We start from the raw sequence: 19896 nt of genomic DNA on the forward strand, positions 1-19896 counted from the left end.
AATTTTTTTTCATTTTCAGATTTATTGATATTTGTAATCTTTGAAATGTCTGCTACACAATATCTTAAAGAAATAGTATAAAAAGCGTGGAATAAAAATGTTTTTAAGGAAAAAGAATTGGCATCTTTCATTTTAACGACTACAAAAACTTGAAACTTTGAAGGTCATTTTCTCAGTATTTTACTTTTTTGACCTGTCGATAAATGCGAACATTAAACAGCCGTAACTTGTCAACAGAATGTCTGATTGAAGTGCAACTAACAGTATCGTAAGGAGAATATTATTCTCTTTCCTAAAACTCGTAAACCCTCATTTGAACTTGGCCCAGTTCTGTCTCATTTTGCCAGAACACCTCACTAATATCATTGATTTTCACCCAACAATTTTCGGAACGCAGATTTCTGTATCCAGTACTTGGTAGTTAAACAAAAACTAGTGGCTTATCCTGCCATATTTCTGAAAGTATTGGGAGACACATAAATGACACATATGTGTACATACATGTGCTCACAATTTGTCCAGTTTCAACACAACGGTGCATGATTAGATGAATTGATATAAAAGCAAAAACAAAAAAAAAATTACAACTTGTTTCAAGCACACACAGAGAGAAATCCACTTGTGCTGTGTGTAGTAGCAGGAATCTGAGATTAAAATTCCACGAAATTTAAGACCTATGAGGTGTACTAACCATACCCACTGGTGTGAAACATCTCCATGGGGCCTTATGCATGAGTTGGCCATTTTTGTCGTGTTCCCCGAATGTATTTCATAAATTGTGATCTGTTGAATTGGATGGTGCCAGACTATTTATTCACTATAGCCTCACCCGCACTTTTTTTTTTAAATGTGGTTTCAAACATGAAAGTTTGTTTAGTCACAAATTTTGAACGATTCATCTGAGTAGACTGGTATTAATTGGTAATGTCATTGCTTTCATTTCTCTACACAAGTTCCAAAAATGAAGATTTTACCTCACTCTCAATCCAATATGGCCGACTCGTGATTAAGGCCCATTCCTTTATATTGCCCATAATGCATTTTAGTGACCATAAGCCCCCTCGGGATATACAGCTCAATGCTGCCATTAATGCGTAAATGGCTTAACTCCAAAATCAAAACCATAGTCATCTCTCCTGAGGTAAACAGGGAAATCGGTTCTAGCAAACAATCTCAAATTGATTTGTTTTCATATTTCTGGTTGTTCTTCAGGAATTCCTCGTCTCTCTGGAATGGACTGAAGACTGAGCATTCCTCACAACTGGTGCTTGCTCAGAACATTCAGGCTGCATTGATTGTACTGTACTTTAGTAAGTACATAAAGGGGAACAAAACTTGTGCAACCTGACGCCACTTCCGCGATTGTATACAAAGTCTGTGGACAGTCAAGAACATTTTCTAAGTTTCTCCTAACGGAAATGGAAATGTTTCTCAGTCCCAGATTCATGTCTTATCATTTTTGCAATGAATGACCCTCATTGAGATGATATATGAAGAAAAAAGTGGCGTCAGGTTGCAACATTTTTTCCCGTAAAGGATTTACTCAGTTGAGAATGAGCAGCATTAATCAGCTCAAATCTTGTGACAAGATGTCCTAGGGCCCCTTGATTAATCACTTGTCATGCTTTGGAAACATGAATGTTGGGTCCAAATGTGACTTTTTTTACCAGTGCACCTACTAAAATCTGTTTACATCTTTTAGAAAACCGTTAAAAAAAAAACCACGTAATAAGGTCTCTACGTATAAATGTTGATAAGTTTTGAGGAAATAAAGTTTTTAGACGCATCTTTGCTCTTGCAAATTATCATCACTGTTTGCAGAGAAAAACAATGTTCACAGCCCTCCCCACACCGAATCCCTCTTTTTGTGAACAGAGCAACAACTACTGTTTCCACAAAGTGCATATTTTTTTATTGTGGCAAAGAGGGATTACCAACTCATACAAAATTTTCTGTGTCATTTTTTGTCAGTTGTTTCATCCGTCAGTTACGTCCACAATCTCAAGTCACTATGGAAGAGGCATCCGTTCACCAATCGCATGTGGTGCTGCACTGTGCTGATTCTGTGAGTAGTTGCTGTTTGCTGTGAGCAGAATTGTTGAAATTTGATATTTGAAAGACAGGGGGATGGTGGAGATCAATTTGATCTGTTGGAAGTTGAGTGTAAAAGAAAAAATAATTTAACGTGCATGCGAATTTGTAAGGGCCTGTCTCAATCCATGTCCGGGACGAGTACCGGTCAAGTTCCGGATATTGTATTGGGTACAAGTTGCAGGATTCTGAACAACTTCCCTGCAATCTTCCCGCAATGAGGTTTTTCAGTATTATTGAGTCAAGCAGTTTGCTAATGAAAATTTACGCGGAACATGTCCGAGACACACGCACAGCTTCTTCCTGACAAAGTGAATGATTCTACCCGCAACTTGTCCGGAACTCGACTTGAGACAGGCCCTAACCTCATGGCAAGTATTTGTGGTTTTTGGCGAGCTGCGAAGCAGATGCGAGCCTATGTAATACCAATTTCCGTCCGTCTGTCCGGGCGCCCGTCTGTCCGTTCTGACCAGACCACCCTTGTGGGGTGATGTTCCTTTCAGAACACATCACCCCACTTTTTACACAATGGAAAAACATCACCCCAGAAGGGAATCTTTAGAAAAAGGGATAATGGGAACACAATGCTATCACCCCACAATTCCGTCTGGCTGGAACGTCCGGCCGTCCGCGTTCAGATAAAAATGTTGAAGTTTTTGGTTTTAGTTAACTTGGGGAAAAAAATTAAATGCAGTTGTCATGTATCATCTCTAGGCCTATAACTTCAGTTAGGTTCATATCATTGCAGTAAATTTTATGATTTTATTGAGGAACTTTAATTCAAGGAAATGTTAAAGTTTTTAATTGTTACATGTACATGTATACTGGTATAACATGTACATGTGTGTATACCGGTATAACATGTACATGTACACTATGCATTTTGGGGATGTGCATGAGCTTCTGGTTTGATCTTTTAGTTTTATGGGATTGGAGTAGGGATGGGGTAGGGGAGGGTGGGGTGGGTTGGGGGATAGGGGTTGGAGTTAGGGTTTGTGTGAGTAGGATGAGTAGGGGAGCTAGGATGGGTGGGGTGGGGTGGGTTGGGGTGGGGTGGGGAGAGGGGTTGGAATACTGGGTTTGGGTGGGGTGGGGATTTGTAGGGGTGGGGTGGGAACTTGTAGGGGTGGGGTGGGACAGGTAGGGAGAGGATGGGCATGGATGTAGGGGTTGGGTTAGGAGGGGGTTGGGCAGGGGGCGTGATATAGGATCGGAGTAGGGGTTGGGTTGGGGATGTGTAGGGATGGGTTGTTGTAGGGGTTGGATAAGGGGAGGGGGCAGTATATAGGGATCAGAGTAGGGGTTGCATGGGGTCAGGTGGGGATGTATGGGTGGGGGAATGGGGTGGGCGGGATATTGGAATTTGAGTAAGGGTTAGGGTGGGGATGTGTAGTGTGGGTAAGGACAGATAGGGGAAGATAGGGTAGGTGGGTGTAGGGGGTTGGGGTAGGGGAGGGTACGGGTCAGGGGAGGGGGAAGGAGATAGGGATTGGAGTTTGGGTGGGGTTGGGATGTGTAGGTGATAGGGTGGGGATGGTTAGGGGAGGATGGAATGGGTGTGGGTAGGGGGTTGGGAGGGGGAGGGGCGGGTTGGGGATGGGGTAAGGTTTTTGGATGGGGTAAGGTTTGGGGAAGGTGGTGATGGTGCTGTGTCTACATGTACATGTATACCCATTGTTCTGCATTTGTGGCGACTACACAAGATTTTGCCCATGGTAATACAAGTATGGGGAGCAGAAAACACTGTTGGGGCTGCAAAAATCCACAACTGGGTCCTAATTACCCTAACAATGAAAAACTCCCCCATAATACAGTGACGGCTAACCTATATACACATGTATTTATTAGGTAATCTGTTGACTTTTTATGTTGACATTTAAAAACTGACCCCTACACCCTGGCACATCAACAAGAATCCTGATCCCCTTCCATCATGCCCATCCCCAACCCTACCTTCAGCCTCCCTTCCTGCCTTGGACAGCGAGCCATGGCGGCTTCGCCGTTCTAGTTAAGACATAAATTTACTAATAAAGTGCAGTAAACTCTGGCTAAGTCGGCACTCTCAGGACCCGAGAATTTGTGACGACTTACGCGGATGCCGATATCTGCTGTAAGTTGTCATTTTGCCGGCTTACATGAATGGTCTTTTGCACACATGATTCATTGCACTAATTGGCTTTGATTTACCTTGGATTGTCTTCTTAATGCTTGAGTTGAATCCAGCAAATTAATCCTCGAATTGTATCATCACGTTTGAGGTATTGATAGTGGAGACCACGATATGTACCGTTACGTACACAGTAACGAATTATATGCGTGCGTGGTCCGGTATATACCACGCACGCATTGACTGCAGCACTAGTCATTCAATAAGACGACCCCCAAAGTGGACAGAGCGCATGCGTACAGCCGAGAGGGGGTACTGGTATTGATATGCTCACGATGCATATGTGATGTATGCAGTAGGACACCCTTTTTCGACACCGATGCATGCAGCGATCATGGGCCGTGCGAAACCACTTTTCACTCGACACTTTGCCAACCGCATTACAGGAAGTCGATGCCAATGTGTGATTTGTTGAATGCCGACTTACACAAAGGATTTTGTAATGCTTTTTATGGAAAGGGGATCGAGAGTAACACGACGACTTGAGCGAAATGGCGACTTATAAAAGCCGACTTTGAAATAAAAAATTCAATGGAAATGCATTACGGACAATCGGGACTTTAGCGATTTGACGAGTTGTACGATGTCGGTTTAGCCGGAGTTTACTGTAGTATCATTGCCTGCTGTGAAATTTGGCCAAACATATCCAGCATATCCAGTATCTACATGCTTTGTAATGTGTTGTTCTCTTTGTTCAGGTTGCTGCTTCAGATCATCTATTTTGTCCTGGACGTGAGGCTGTGGACTGCAGACCCGGCCAGTGGTCAAGCGGTCACCCTGGCTGACGTACCCTTGGCAGTCTGGCTCCTAGCATTCCTCTGGCCGCTGGTCATTCTGGTCTTGAACGAGGCGGTCAAGCTCATTGAAATCAGGTAGGCCAAAAATATGAAGTCTGTAATTCTATGAGATATTAAAAGTAATTTTTTAAAAATCATAATTGATACAGAGGTGAAAGAATTCCAACTTTTATCCCTTCGAGGAAAATGATTATTTTTTAACGGAGTGAGTTGTGCAGATGACATCATGTGACTCAGTCACATGTGAGCCATTTGATGAAGATGCATTGTTTTTGAGAAAACCAGAGATTGTGTTTTTTGCCATTTTGAACACTAGCTGTACCCTGTCATCCTTTGGGGGGAAGCTACTTACTCCTTAGATTGCGTACGGACTGTGTGCACAAGTACCCCCCTCAATGGTTATGAAGGGGACATGCGAATGCATTGCTAGCGACGCCTGAAGAGGCTACGTGTTTGTTCACATTTAGAATTCAAATAAGTGGCGTCTACTTTTCGTGTGAACCAGTGCGGGCACATGGTGTCCCGCCCATTCGGGTTAAAAAAAAATTGTAAAAAAAAAACGCTGTCTACTGTTCGTTCTTGGAGTCCATACCATTCGAACCGACACTTCTCCACAGAACAGACTGATAGTCACAGTGTCATCTGCAAACCTCATTCTAGTATTCAATCCACCATGCGATACTTATAACAATTATTCTTTATATACTACTTTTTCATTTTAGAGTATTTGTCAGATGGCAGAGGCGGACTCAACTACAGTTTGGCACCAAGCTGGGAATGAATTCTCCATTTTGAGCAGAGAAAAGTGTCCCTGAATTGCCTGGTGGAAATCACTGCCCAACAAGCTTAGTGTGCTTAGCACGAATGAAGCCAAGTACCATGCAGAGCTTAGTATGGGTCAAGATGATGATGTTGTGTATTGGATACGCAATCATCGCCAAAATAGGGTGTTATCAAGACGAACTTCCCCTGAAAATCTTCCCCTGACAAAATGGGGGAAGCTAGTGCGCATGTGCTACTTCTGCAGGCAAATACAGTCACTGTTTGGTCGCACGCGTACTAGACAAGTGAGGCTGCACACAAGTCTGGTAGCTGGCATCTTGCATGCTACTGGCTGAAATTTTGGAGTTTTGGTTCGGAGCTAATATGCAAGGTGTTGAATGTGCGCTGCATACCAGTGTTGTAGTCGAGTACTTTTTTCAGAGTACCAAGTTCTTCGGTTGCCGAGTACGAGTACGAGTACTTGTACATCCGAGTACAAGTACAGGTCTCCGAGTACGAGTACTTGTACTTTCGAGTTCGACTACTTACAAGTACGAGTACTTGTATTTCCGAATACAGCCATACGGCAATGATTCATTGTGCGTAATTGGCCCAGGCCGGCCCAGTCAGACCGATATACAGACCCACTCACGGCTAGCTGTTAAATGTGTTTGTCGGGATCAGGAAACTTCAATATCTCCGCAAGCCAATCAACCATTTCAAACTGAAAGTATCGATAAAATAAGGCTGTGGTGTAAGTCAAGCTATACCATTTTTTCCTCCCGAGTACTGCTATTCGAGTACTTTGATGATCGAGTAAAATTTTGACATGTCGAGTACGAGTACTTTGCTGCCCAAGTATGAGTACCGTCATTTCGAGTACGAGTACTTTGACATTCGAGTACGGGTACGAGTACTACAACACTGCTGCATACATTAGGCAAAACAGGTGCGCGCACATGACACGACTGCTACAAGATTCCCAAGACGTTGTTGTGATAGCAGGTCGTGTTGGTGATAGGGATATCCAATATACGACGACTTGTTGACCAAAGACTACACAAAGCTGTGTAGATTGTGTAACATTTCGCTGCTGGTAATCCTGTGTCTGCTTAGCAGAATTCTGTCATGCTGAGCAAATTTGTGCCCAAATTTGTCCAAAGTTAGCGCTCACTATTCGTAACAGCAGGCAGTTGGTGGTATGACGTTGTGAGTTTAGATATGGCTTAAAATGTATTGCATTGTTTGCATGCACAGTACTTTTAACCACACAGTGCTAGAGATGAAATTGGATCTATGTACATTTTGATGTTAAAAGAAAATTTATATATATTTGAGATAGATATTGATAGCACAAGCATTGTGCCCTTTATAAAAAAATGTTTTTGAAGACGGCTTCGCTGATACATGATTCTGAGAATCAACAGCTGCGTAGTGATAGGACCAAATAGAAACCGAATAGAAAAATGTAGGAATTCTTAAAGGGAATGTACAACATTTGCTTTTGCTGCAATTTTCAGAAATAAATGGATTTGGAGGATTAGTATGTTATAGCAAATATTGTTACACTGACTTGTTTCATTTATAGACTTTGGGGAATTGTACGATCAGAGAATCAGTCTAGCAGGCTTGTAGTCTTCACAGATGTGTAATCATTGGAAAGAAAATGCAGACGAACTAAATATGAAAAACTAGGAGCACTTTTTGAAAAAAAGCCAGTTTTCCCCAACGCAAAAATAGTTTTTCTTGAAAATGTCAGCACACCGGCAGCCACAACTTTACAGGATGCTTTAGACTGCATTCCCTAACAATCAAGTAAGATATTTCCTGATAATTTGATCATTTCGGTTTTTTGATGTTTGCAAATGTTGTATCTTCCCTTTAGCTAGTAAGAAGTGCTTCAAAATATCTGATTTATAAACATTTTGTAACTTACTTTTATGTGACCTTTTCACATTGTACTGGCATTTGTCGTTGCACAATTGGTTGATGTTCAAATGTAATGTTATGTTAATAAACCTTGTGCACAGTGGCCATCTTAGGGAGCATTTGTGTAGGCATTTGTTACAGAATTTAAAAATCCAAAGCCCCTCTAAGATGGTTGCCATGCATAAAGTCTATTGTGTTGTTCAATAGCGAAGTTTTTATTATGTAAAGTTGTCAATAGAAACAAATAGACGAAAACAGAAATCAGAGTGTTTCATGTGGCTCTGTTGAAATAAAAAGTATTTATTTTAAAACCGACGACTACTTGCATTTACAAAAGGCTGTACAATACATCAATTAATATTGTGTAAATGGTTTATATGACTTGTTATCCAAAAAGTATTTATTTGTCTTAATGTCTTAAAATGCAATTCATCTTCATAAAAACTTTGAAAAATGATAGGAATTTCCCCAAATATTGACATACCTGTATCCATTAATTACTCTAAGATTTGTAGATTAACTTTGTGCAACAGAGGGTTTAATACACTGGTTTCTTACTGCCTAGAAATAATTTGTTTCAGTACAAGTACAACTAACTTGATGTACACCGTCAAAATCTTGCAACACATTTTTAGTGAATGATAAAACTTTCCAACAAGTAATTTCCATTTTTTTGATTGGAATTTTATGCCGAGACTTTAAAGTGTCCGTTGTTATGATTGTAACGTATAAACTGTGCCCACCAAAATTTGAAAATAAATTGCCATTATTTATGTTGGAAAAAGAACTCTTTTTTTCATCATCTGTCATTTTATTGTACATCATTATTTTATTGTACATCATTACTTTATTACAACTTATTCCTATTCAAGATTTACAAAGGATACATTGATTTAAGGATCCTAGAAACATGCAAAAATATGTAAAAGGTAATAATTTCCAAAACTAGATGAAGCCGTTAGAACGCCACCATTTTGACAACGGTTTTTGTTCAGGGGCTATCAAAAGTGCAATTGGAATCTGTTGAAATCTACAGAACACTTGTTTAAACCACAGATCCTCTAAACAAGTATAAACGACTCATCTGAGCTTGTGTACAAAATGTATTGAACGGTTCGTCTAGGGGGTTGATATGCCGCGTCCGCGCAAAGAACAACACATAGAACACGAACAATGCGTGCGCCATGATTGCCGACAGCTGGCGTCCTGACAGAATTTGATCACTGGAAGACTGCAGTTGTGCGTAGAGTCTCGCGCACACACGACGCACGAGTGCCATATCATCACGCCTCTAATTAGAAATTTGGGGAGCTCGCTTATCCTTGTGTAGAGGATCTGTGTTTAAACCATCTTTTCAGGCAGTTGCATGCACCTCGGTTAAAACAAGTGGCTTTCAATGGACTCGGCGCGTGAAGAGTGGACGACACTTTGGACTGCCTACAAGAGTTCCTTGGGAGGGACACATCGCATGTGTGCACACAAGACCACTGTTTCATGTGGGCATGGTGTGAGGTACGCACAAATATTTTCTTAATTGTGCACATTGCAAGCTTGTAGCATCTTCCTACGAGCAGTAAGCTTATGGCACCAGTTGAAACAGGTGTCGCTCCCATTAAGATATCAGTGGTCTCCCCCAACTCCAACTGTTGATGGGGTACTTGCGCACAGAGTCCATGCAAAGACTCCACCTTGTCTGTTCAGGGAGTTTCTTTTCTCCATGATGAATAGTACACCGTCTATAATACAATGTGATGTCATCCACTCCCCTACCACCATCTGAAATGTGCATAGGCTCTGTTGGCTTCACACTGCTTGTGTAGATCATGCTTCCTCTTGACAACTTTACCCTGACAAGGAAAAAGTGAGACGAAGATGTGAACTTCAAATTTGATGGAAATTCTCTCTTTGCATAGTACTGCCATACTGCAACGGACGCAAGGCTGCACTCAAATAAAGATGACTGAACCTTGGCATTCACTTCGTGGAGGTGCTGACCAGAGAATACAGCTTAGCAAATTTATGTTGTTAGGCAAAAATCAGTTGAATTTTTATTTGGTCTTGAACTCACCGTGTTGTTGTAAGCATCCAGTAGCTCGCTGGACAGTTTTTCGGGCATGTGAACTTTGAGTGGTTTGGTGCTGCATTCGTCCAGGATCCACTTCATAGCCAGGAAACGCTGTCTGGGTGCGTCTAATGGAGTAGGCACCTGTGGGAAAAGATAAGGCGAAATTTAATGATCCGAAAATGAAGCCGAAAATTATTAGCAAATTTCTGTTAAAGGCAAAAAATATAGAACAAAATGCAAACAATATGCATAGCCTGACATTTGGGCTGGTCACCTTTTTTTTGTTTTTGCAAATATTTTCTGTGTTTTGCAAATTTATCAGTAGCTTCATGAAATCTAATCGTGGTTGAAACCGTTCAGACATGTAGTGGGAAACCAACATGGAAATCATTTGAGAGTTTAACAAGGCGCAAGAAACCCACTGGTCTGCACCCACTGAATAAAGTGCCAGTCCAGCGGTTTTGTGTGACCAGCCAGTCCGCTTGTGATGCTCGTTAATAAGCTCAAGTATTTGTTTTTCATACAAATTGTGTTTTTCAATTTTTAATGGCATAAGTGTGAAGAGAAATAACAAGGAATCAGCGGATCAGAGGAAAAGTTGCATGCCTGCTGAGACAAAAGCAGACAAGTGATAGACACAGGTTTTGAAACAAAAAGAGGTCTGTTCATCTGACCTGGTAGTTTTTGCCGCCCTTCTTGACGACAGCTAGTCCCATCAAAGGCTTGCAGTTCTCGATAGCCTTGTAGAAGATGACTCGCGGGTCGGTCTCAATACTTGACTTCTCCACCTCAGGGGCTTTGTTGTACTTCAGTATCTGTTCTCTTTTAACATTCTCCATTGTCTGTGTTTGGAAAAGAGAAGAAAAGTATGTTTGCTTATAAATTGGAGGTACAAACATAAGGAAATTCATCACAGAACATCGAGTGCTTTCATGAGTTTCATAAACTTTCTGATGCAAACAGAAAAAAAGGTTCACTGTTTAACCCTAGCTCCCTGGGCATTTTTACTAGGATGCAACCTCATCCTCCAACTTCCTCCATGTAAAAATTGCATACAGCCTCAATCCTCCAAAATCATCCGTTATTTCTTCAATGTGGGCCTGGGAGGGGTTACCACTGCCTCAAATCCTGCAAAATCCTCCAGCAATCACTGTCAATATGTTGAGGCAGAGCCAGTGACATCCTGGAGCAAAGCGGAGGATTTCAAGTATATATATGCCTAAATTTATGCACGGCTGAGCATAAGTAACACAAGGTCCGGTCTAAGACCTTGACACAGCGCATCCTCCAAACATATTTGCCATATTAGCCTCAATCCTGCAAAAGCCTCCATTTTGCAAAAAGGATTTTGCAGGATTTGGGAAGGTTAGGGTTAAACTCTCACGAAAAAGAAATAAAAGCATAAAACCAATGCTTGTGTATGTTGGTAGCAGTAATTTTTCACAGGTGAGGTTCAAATTATTGGGCCTTCTCACATCATGAAACAAACACGTTCTGTCACACTATCATAAAAGTAATATAGATTTCCGATTTTTTTTAAATTCATGAGCCAATTGTCTGTTCAAAGAAAGGCTGATTTCATATTACTTACCCGATCCATAATCTTCTGGAAAGTTTGTTTCTTTCCTCTCTTATTCATAACGTTGACAAATTTGCTGAAAAATGAAGAAAAAAAAAAGTCAATGCAACAAAAGGAAATTAGGAACCGGTATTCAATTTTAAACTGGCAGAGTGAGAAATTGTGCATTGAAACAATTGAGAAATTCAATTTTTTTTCTAAAAGCTTTAAAAAACAAAAATCAGAGGGTATTTGGACTTTGGAGCCATCTTAGTGGAAAGGGCCCGAGAGTATCACCACAATTTTCCACTTGATTCTGTTTATTTTGGCAAATCACTAAGGAGGTGGAGTTAAATAAGATTTTTTGGAGGGGGGAGGAGAAAGATTTTTTGGAGGGGGGAGGAGAGGGATAAACCGGAGACCTGATTTTCTATCAAACATACACGAGGAAAGGCAGCACCCTCTGTGCTTCTGCAATCTTATTGGTTGCCATGCACCTTGATGATGCTGCCTTCCCTCTAATCTGATTGGCCTATTTCCTACAATTAACATATTTAAATTAGGTTGACCCTTTCATCACTTGTCAATTGGCCAATGACATGCTGGGCATTTAAATCTTGGGCCTCTAAATCTACCATGAGAGATTTGGAGGCTGTGTTCTGACAAGCAAAGGGATGGAGTAACTCATAAGGTTCCCACAGAAATCCTAAAATGAAAGTCCATGATTTTTTCCATGATTTTTCCATAACAAAAGTAGCCATGACCAATTCCTACGTTGTTTTGGCATCTTTTATAGGAGCCTATTTCAATACAGTGGCCAGTCATCACACTGAGGCAAGGGACACCACTCCCTTTCAGCCTTCCAGTTTGGCATGAGACCACTGAGCACCACAAAAGCATCACAGTGGTGCACTGAATATGCAACAAGTATAGAGCATGCATGCATCAAGAGGAAGTATAGTAAACTGGAATGCAAACTGGAAGACTGCCACAGCCATTATTTTACGCATCATCACATATGCGGGATAGGTCTCTCTCAAAGACGGCCATCCCTGTAGGAGAACTGCACCTGCGTATTTTACGCAATCAAGCACGCATTGCACAGTGTTGAAAATGTTCCAAACATGCGCGCTTGTTGCTCGAAATGTGTTCGAAATACGACGCAGCCGATGCGCGTTATGCAAGTTGACGCTCAAAAATGCCGATGCACGTGGCTGGTCTGTAGGAAATGACATCATTTGAGAGAGTCCTATTCCATGACTTTTCTATGACTTTCCATGATATAGCCTTAAATTCAATGATTTTTTCCATGACTATGGGAACCCTGAACTCACTTTACGAGCGGATCGTAGAAGAGAGCGGACGATGATTTATCGCACTTGGCTGCTCTGACTGGTGTGCTGATGTCGATTGGTAGCTTGTCATCTTGGTAAGCTTTCAGGTTCACTACCGCCCTCGCATGGTGTCGTGGATACCGACTGTGTCTGACTTGGACCAATCTGAAATTAAAACATGGTTAAAATTTGTGCAGATTTATAGAAACACACCTCTATGAAAAGATCAGTTGGTGATCATTCTTTTTTTGGACAATATTTGCCTTCTAAAACGCTTGGTTACACATATATCTCTTCATATATTTTTGGAGGGAATGGGGTTTACATGTATTAAAGGGTAAAAACTGCAAAATAAATAACAAATGGTTTAACAAAAAAATAATGAATGAAGTATCTGATTTGGGGGGGGGGGGATTGTTGCACAATTGTGCATGATTTAATCAAATTGAAATAATGCCCAATTAAATTGTTGATAATTAGAAAGTTAAATTATAATTATTTTATAGTGATAATTCAATTGTGTTTACAAAAATATCACTTAAACTTTAAATTAAGTTCCGTAACTTTTAAGTTCCTAGGCATAAATGAATTTCAATTGCTTCCTCCAAATTTAACATGTTTAACTACAGAAGTCGTCCAAGCAATACTTGAGACCCATTATAGGCTAGAACTTATTAACCATGTTAATTAACTTATTAATAACAGTACTAATGATAATTCAATTTAAAAATCAAATACAAAGAACTAATCGGCAGTTGGTAGGCCTAGCCTAGCTGATTTATCTTGTTCAACATCTCAAATTTAAGTCAAAATTATGACAATGCCTTTTTCTTTGATTCAGTTTACGTTTGGTTTTTGTTTTGCTTCTAATTCCACACATTCATTTGGACGACAAAGAAATACAAATGTCCGAAAAAATGGGAATAACTACTCGGTAGGCCTAAAAAGTATAAGCACAGTTTTGCTATTCGATGACTAAGGTCAAGGAGCATGATGAGTAAACTAGCCTAATATGAAAGTGCTGTCCGGAAACTGGGCAGCAGCGGACTGCTTTCCAGGGCCTTTTTATTTCACTATTCTTAATTAATTATTGGGGAAAAGATTATAATTTCCGGGGGAAAGTAATTTTCCTCACGGATAACATCTTACCCTGGGATCCAGACGCCGTAATTGGCCTCAGAAAAACTCAACTTCAAGAACACACGAGCTGTGCCCATGGGCAGCGCCATGTTGGATCGCAGGTATGATTATGCGATCTGTGATCCAATCACAAGACAGGGAAAACCCTCCAACACTGAGACTGCGCACATTCGGCAGCAACGAAGACAACGTAAATAAATATGGCGTCGAATAAACTGGGAAGGTGAAGAGCTTCTCTCTGGAATCCATTTCATCCTTGCTTTATGAAGCTCCATATAGCGATAATTTTCCCATGTGGGGATACCTAGATGGTTGCTTAGATCGTCCAGAGTATTTTGGCGTGATTTGAGGCAGGTGAGTTGGCAAGATTTCACTTTACAGTCGGCCTTATTTTTTTTAGTGTTTTGGTATCCTGTATGAATTCTATGTTTATTAATTTACAGCTGTTGGAGTGAACACCCACGATGAATCACTCACTCTCTCTGACGCAAGAAATTTTGATCCGTGTTTTCTTTCTCTTTGTTCACAGGAATGGAGCTCCGAGTTGGTAACAAGTACCGACTAGGACGAAAGATTGGAAGTGGATCTTTTGGGGATATTTATTTAGGTTGGTTGATTTTCATTCATCTACATTTTTGTGATTGATTATTGTGATTTTTAAATAATGAATTGACAAAATGCCAATTCAATTTTGACAATTAAACATGACCTGAACAAAGACTGATGACATCAAACTTTTGTCATTATTCTTGTTAATATATTTTCACCATTTTTGTGTTTTGTTTCCAAGACCATGAAGACCGACTGTGCAAAGACACATTTTGACAGCTGTGAAAGTATAAAAACTATAATTTCAAAAAACATGAAAAGGACTGTCATTGTCACTTTGTCATGTTTGTCAGTGTTATGTCATCATTCTCATCGCAAATTCATGAGCTGAGAGATTTTAAAATTAATTACATCCCTAAAATTACATATTAGGAATACCATTTTTTTTTTCGCAGTGGCTATTGTTACGGCAGCCGTAACGCATTTCCCATTTTCTATCGTTACGGTAGACTGCAACCTGGCAACTTTTATAAAAAAACACGACAAGAAAATATAAAATTAGAAGGAAAAAAGTGAATTTGAACTTTATGAAATTCGGACTTTATTTCCCTTTAAAAAAAAATCCTCCAAAGCCTCAGGTTAGAAAAGGGAAAAAATTCGAGTGCAAAACTGAGATTCGAACCCGCAACCTCGCGGTACAAAATCCTACCCTCACTCGGCTGAGCTGGCGCACTGCTCGATAAAATGTGTGGAAACAAATAATTATATACCTGCGTGCGTATCAAAAAAATATCGTAGAGGGCGCTAAACAACGAGTGCCGTAACGATAGCCACTTCGTTTTTTTTTACCAAACTGATGCCGTGTCGCTTAATTGTTCAAGTTTACCTCTCTAGTGTGAACATGTTGAAAGGCAAGGAGATTCACATCGATTTCATTTCAATCTTCTTCGATGGGATATCAAGTAAAATATTCTCATTTTACTTTCCATTTGTGTTTTTACCATAATTGATATGTACCACAAAGGCCTGTTCTAACCCTTACCCTACTAGACCCTCCAACGCATGCCAATATGTGCCTCAAGAAAATCTCCTATGTTTTTTGCATGGCCCTCCAATATCTGCCATGTCATTTCAAGGGTAACTGGACAGGCACTCCAATACATGCCACAGAGAACAATGAGAGTCCTCTGATAACAAAGTGAGTGCCCCCAGCTGGTCAGTATCAGGCACCCTCCAGGGCCTCCAACTCCTGCCAATTGGAGCCTTCACTGTTAAGACAAACTATCTGCCAATAAACTGCAGCTGGAGGGCATTGGCATAACCAACTGACATGCAGTAAACTACCCTCAGAGAGTAAGGGCTAATGTTCCGTTGACTTCTTAAATTTATGTCCCAATCAAGCTGGTTGTGTGTCTCGACAAAACAAATCAATTTTATTTATTTGTTTTATTTAATTCTTATTTTGTAAAAAATGTTGCGACCTGACGCCACTATCTTCTTCATATATCATCTCAATGACGGTCATTCATTGCAAAAATGATGATAAGACATGAATTTGGGACTGAGAAATATTTCCAATTTTGTTAGGAAATACTTTAAAAAAATTCTTGACTCTCCATAGACTTTGTACACAATCGCGGAAGATGCGTCAGGTTGCAACATTTTTTCCCTTATTTTATCTGGGTATAGCCCATTCAGTGGAATCCACTGGTCTCCCATGGGGCCCAGTAGAGAGAAGACAATAATGAAGAAATTACAGTTTTAGACATGGGAAATTGGGAGGAAAACCCCAGAAGAATGTTCTGAGGAAAACCCATGGAATCAGGCAGGGTCTGAAAACCCAATCCACTTAATGGGCCAGGCATGAATCGAACCTAGGTCACAGCGGTGGAAGGCGAGGAAGCTGGCACTATGCCAACCTAACTCAAGCCTCCCTGTTATTTTATTATAAAACTGGCATGATATGGTAGGTGTGCTGAATGGTGGAGCAAAATATGTACAATACATGTTAATTGGAATGGTCAACTGATAGCGTTGTACATGTACATTGTCATTGGCATGAGCATGTGTGGAGTTGATCACGACTAGGCTAAGCCGCATACACATCTTAATTAAATGGTTGAGCTCAGCCGTTTGGTTAAGATTCACAATGATGTTAATTTGTACAGACGGATCAGATTGAGGCCCATCATTTAGAATCAGACGTTTTCAATTTCAATTTTTGTTTTTGCTTAGAAGACAGTGTCTCCCTAATAAATGTCTTTCCAAAATTTCTTTCTAAAACCGTAAATGTTTGTTTGGTAAATAGTGCTGAATCACTCATAACTACGTGTAGAATGCATACAGTGAATTATAAGGCAGATTGTGTCCAGTGCTGTCTAAAGTACAGTGGTGCAAGATCTGAAGGTGGGACTACATACAGTGTACATGTACATGTAGTATCTTGAAGCAACTCATTAACCCTTATTTGCAAGGAAACATCCGAATCCTCACAAATCCTTCCAATTCGCCATGTTTACGAGTATTTCAGAAGGGGCATCAAGCCCCATGTTACATGTAAAGTAATACATCCAGCAGTTCGGTGCCACCCTACACGGACTCCATCCAGCAATATCTTCAAAAATCCACTTCTGGGTTTTGAAGAATATGGTAGAGCAATTTTTGGATTAAGCTGAACGTTTACTTGGTTCGCATCAAACCCTGCGGTTGCCCCATATGCAGTTTTTCGTTAAAAAAAATACTCCACTTGATGTGCCATATAATTTTTTTTTGTTCTGGTCTAAAAAAAACAAATGTGTGGCTTGGCTGTGGAGATTTTTTTAAACTTGCGACTGAAACATTTGAGACTAAACATTTTAGCCAAAAAAAATGCAGGCATGCAACTTTTCCTCGGAACGGCTGATTTCCTCTCCTTTTTTTTTACTTCTCATGAATGCCATTACAAATTGAAAAACACAGTACAAAGTCTTGTGTGATTTGGAACTTCCTCGTTTTTTTTCTAAATTCCCAGTTGCATGCCTCCAAATGAAACAAAAAGAATTTCATAACAAAAACCAGACGCGGAAAAGCCTGTGTTGTAGATTCTTTGTGATGGAGGATCTAGTATACAGGTGTGATTCTGTATTTAAAGTAATTTCTTATGCCGTGTGCTATTCTGCTACTTGATACAATTTTGTGGCATGTGACAGGCTTATGTTTTCAAATGTTCTCTTTAATTCATGCTTTTTTCCGTCTCCACCAATGATGCATCTTTTACTCAGGAACATTAAGTCTGGTTGATACACGTATACAAAAGTCACATTTTCAGCACTGAAGGTTAAAACTTTTCTTTGGCCAATTATGCAGTAAACCTGTGAAAGTTTTCCTACAAAAAAGTCATGGCCCTCACAAATCATGTCAATTGGCATTCCCTAAATGTGCAGTAAATTGTCAAGATTATCTGTTGGGCAGCGCAAACATCACATACACAGGAAGTTAGTCAAACTACAGACATTCCAATTTTCCAAATAAATGATAAATCATAAATATTGTTTGTGTTCTTTGGTAGCATTTCGAATTGGGCATCAAATATATGAGATACGTATACATAAATTTCTCAAAATACATTTTCCTGTACATGCACAGGTACATGTTTATGAAGGAAACCCTGAAAGCGAACATGGACTGATTCATATTTTCTCTGCACGTACAGTAATGTAATGTATATATACATAAAATACCAAACTGCTTGCACAAATGTGGATTAAAAGGCACAGGTACATGTATTATTTGTCAAAAATATGCATGCACACGTCTTCAATTATGAACTTTGAACTCAACTCTTTGACATACTTGTACATGTTCGTGTGAGAGGGACCCAATTTCTTGGAGCTTTTGAGCGGATACTAGCAGCGTGTGCATAGCATTCAATGAATTGCAATGTGTACGTGTAACGTGTACTAGTACATTTGGCTGGGAAGCTGTTTTTGCTGAGCTGATAATTTCTATGCTTAGCACAGTCATGAAATTTGCCGGGATTTTTTAAGGAATCTAAAAGATGTTCAGTAAAGTGATACTGCTAGCATTGTCTTTCAGATGTTTTGCAGCTCTGTCAGTGATTCTCATTATGTGAAGCAGGACAAACAAGAACACGACAAGTCCCTTGTATTTTGATTAATTAAATCAACAAATCATTAACATATATGACTAAGGGAAGCAAGACCACGAAGACGCAGATTTAATTAATTTTTCTCCTGCTTTTCCCAAGCCTAAACCAGCTAAGTCCATCCAGAAACAAGATTACCCTAGCATTAAGGTGCATTAAATCCCGTGGCCAGAGAGGCCCATCATTGGTAATTTGGCCAATTTCCTCAAGGCCTCCATCACTGGTCAGTGAGCACACAGATGGCTAGACTGTACCAAATGCAATACCATTATGTTGTGCTGGCCATAGTGTACTGTGTTGGGCTGCCTCATCATCATAATATTATTGGTGAAATTGAAAGTGTAAATTCAGTCTGTACTTTCATGGTGAAATTGAAATCTTAATGAGTTTTACATGTGTGACATGTACAGTCATACACGTTCGTTGTTGAATTGCTAGGTCAGTACAGCTTTTTGCCACATCATAAGGTTGTGGACAGTTGTTGCCACATCATTTAAGTTCTGAACATGTACAATTGTCTATAAATTATATGGATGATAAAAACAGCACACAATGAATTATCGGTTAGGATTTTAATTTTTTGTTCTCACGCAAAGCTACATGTATCAAGGGTCTTTAATACCATCATTGATTTATGTACAATGATGTATACATTGCACATACGATTTTAATGAATTTCTTTAATTTAATTTATAATTTATGCTACACTGTACTTAAGCATATTTTTCAACAATTCGATCAATTTTTAAACTGCGTCGTCTATCTTGCACATTTATACCTGTTACTCTTCAAAACCAAATACACAAGTACAGGTATGTACAATGAGTCATGCCTGTGTACTGAAGTCGTATTGTTTAAATGCCAGTGAGTAATGATGAAAATTCCGCACTGAATCATGAACATTCATGTTTGTTTTTCCCTAAACAAGGCAGGGATAACACACACATTTCAAATGTACAATTGAGTATGCTGTACATAATCATGGTTTGAACCTGGCTGGCTTGCACGCAAGTGCATACATACATTTGTAAATTTTGTAGTACATGTACTGTAAGTTCAGCCTAAATAGCCTAGTATCAGTATCACCATTGAGTGACCTACATGTACATGTACTGGATTAGGTATATACATGTACGTACATGTATATTTCCATAATTTACATGTACATCATGTACGTCCCCTTGTGTCCTTTCTCTATGCACTTACTAAGAAATGTCTAGCAAGGGATGATACGTATTTCCTGGTATCACAGCAATTGTAACCTGAGGTCCTTGTACTATACTCTCCTGGTGCCCATGTACATGTATACCCGTACATGTTAAATTATATCACAGCTGGTGGTTTATTGTTCATCTTGTTC

General features: G+C 39.8%; 3 protein-coding genes across 5 annotated transcripts in view; 2 read left to right on the forward strand and 1 right to left on the reverse strand.

The window, feature by feature from the left end:
• The window catches only part of LOC119737676 (transmembrane protein 94-like), a 32155-nt gene extending 26172 nt beyond the window's left edge, over window positions 1-5983 (forward strand). Inside the window, exons 27-30 of the mRNA XM_038212180.1 lie at window positions 1213-1310; window positions 1972-2065; window positions 4957-5130; window positions 5778-5983. Coding sequence (XP_038068108.1) covers window positions 1213-1310; window positions 1972-2065; window positions 4957-5130; window positions 5778-5850 — 439 coding nt within the window. The 3' untranslated portion in view covers window positions 5851-5983. The remainder of the gene's footprint in view (window positions 1-1212; window positions 1311-1971; window positions 2066-4956; window positions 5131-5777) is intronic.
• A 2590-nt stretch (window positions 5984-8573) lies between these two features.
• LOC119737790 (28S ribosomal protein S7, mitochondrial-like) lies at window positions 8574-14017 on the reverse strand. The gene is made up of 6 exons (XM_038212402.1): window positions 13853-14017; window positions 12704-12868; window positions 11403-11466; window positions 10486-10653; window positions 9815-9952; window positions 8574-9593 (listed from the first exon to the last, which is right to left on the reverse strand). Exons 1-6 carry the CDS (start codon window positions 13930-13932, stop codon window positions 9513-9515), a joined length of 696 nt encoding a protein of 231 aa, XP_038068330.1. The 5' UTR covers window positions 13933-14017; the 3' UTR covers window positions 8574-9512.
• Window positions 14018-14031: 14 nt separating this feature from the next.
• Window positions 14032-19896, forward strand: part of LOC119737789 (casein kinase I-like) — a 31978-nt gene continuing 26113 nt past the window's right edge. For 2 of the 3 annotated variants that reach the window (XM_038212399.1, XM_038212401.1), the window contains exons 1-2: window positions 14033-14197; window positions 14373-14450. In XM_038212399.1, coding sequence (XP_038068327.1) covers window positions 14375-14450 — 76 coding nt within the window. In that variant the 5' untranslated portion in view covers window positions 14033-14197; window positions 14373-14374. Of the gene's footprint in view, window positions 14198-14372; window positions 14451-19896 lie in introns of all 3 variants that reach the window. The other variant, XM_038212400.1, reaches the window with a different exon arrangement.

This window comes from Patiria miniata, unplaced genomic scaffold, assembly GCF_015706575.1.
Source record: "Patiria miniata isolate m_02_andy unplaced genomic scaffold, ASM1570657v1 HiC_scaffold_3, whole genome shotgun sequence".
Lineage (NCBI taxonomy): Eukaryota > Metazoa > Echinodermata > Asteroidea > Valvatida > Asterinidae > Patiria > Patiria miniata.

Excerpts from the sequence above, each read along its gene's own strand:
- LOC119737790 (XM_038212402.1), bottom strand. The coding sequence starts at position 13,932 with ATGGCGCTGCCCATGGGCACAGCTCGTGTGTTCTTGAAGTTGAGTTTT. Across the intron at positions 10,654-11,402 it reads TCCAGAAGATTATGGATCGG|ACAATGGAGAATGTTAAAAG; the intron begins GTAAGTAATATG and ends TTCCAAACACAG. Across the intron at positions 9,953-10,485 it reads AGGGCGGCAAAAACTACCAG|GTGCCTACTCCATTAGACGC; the intron begins GTCAGATGAACA and ends CTTTTCCCACAG.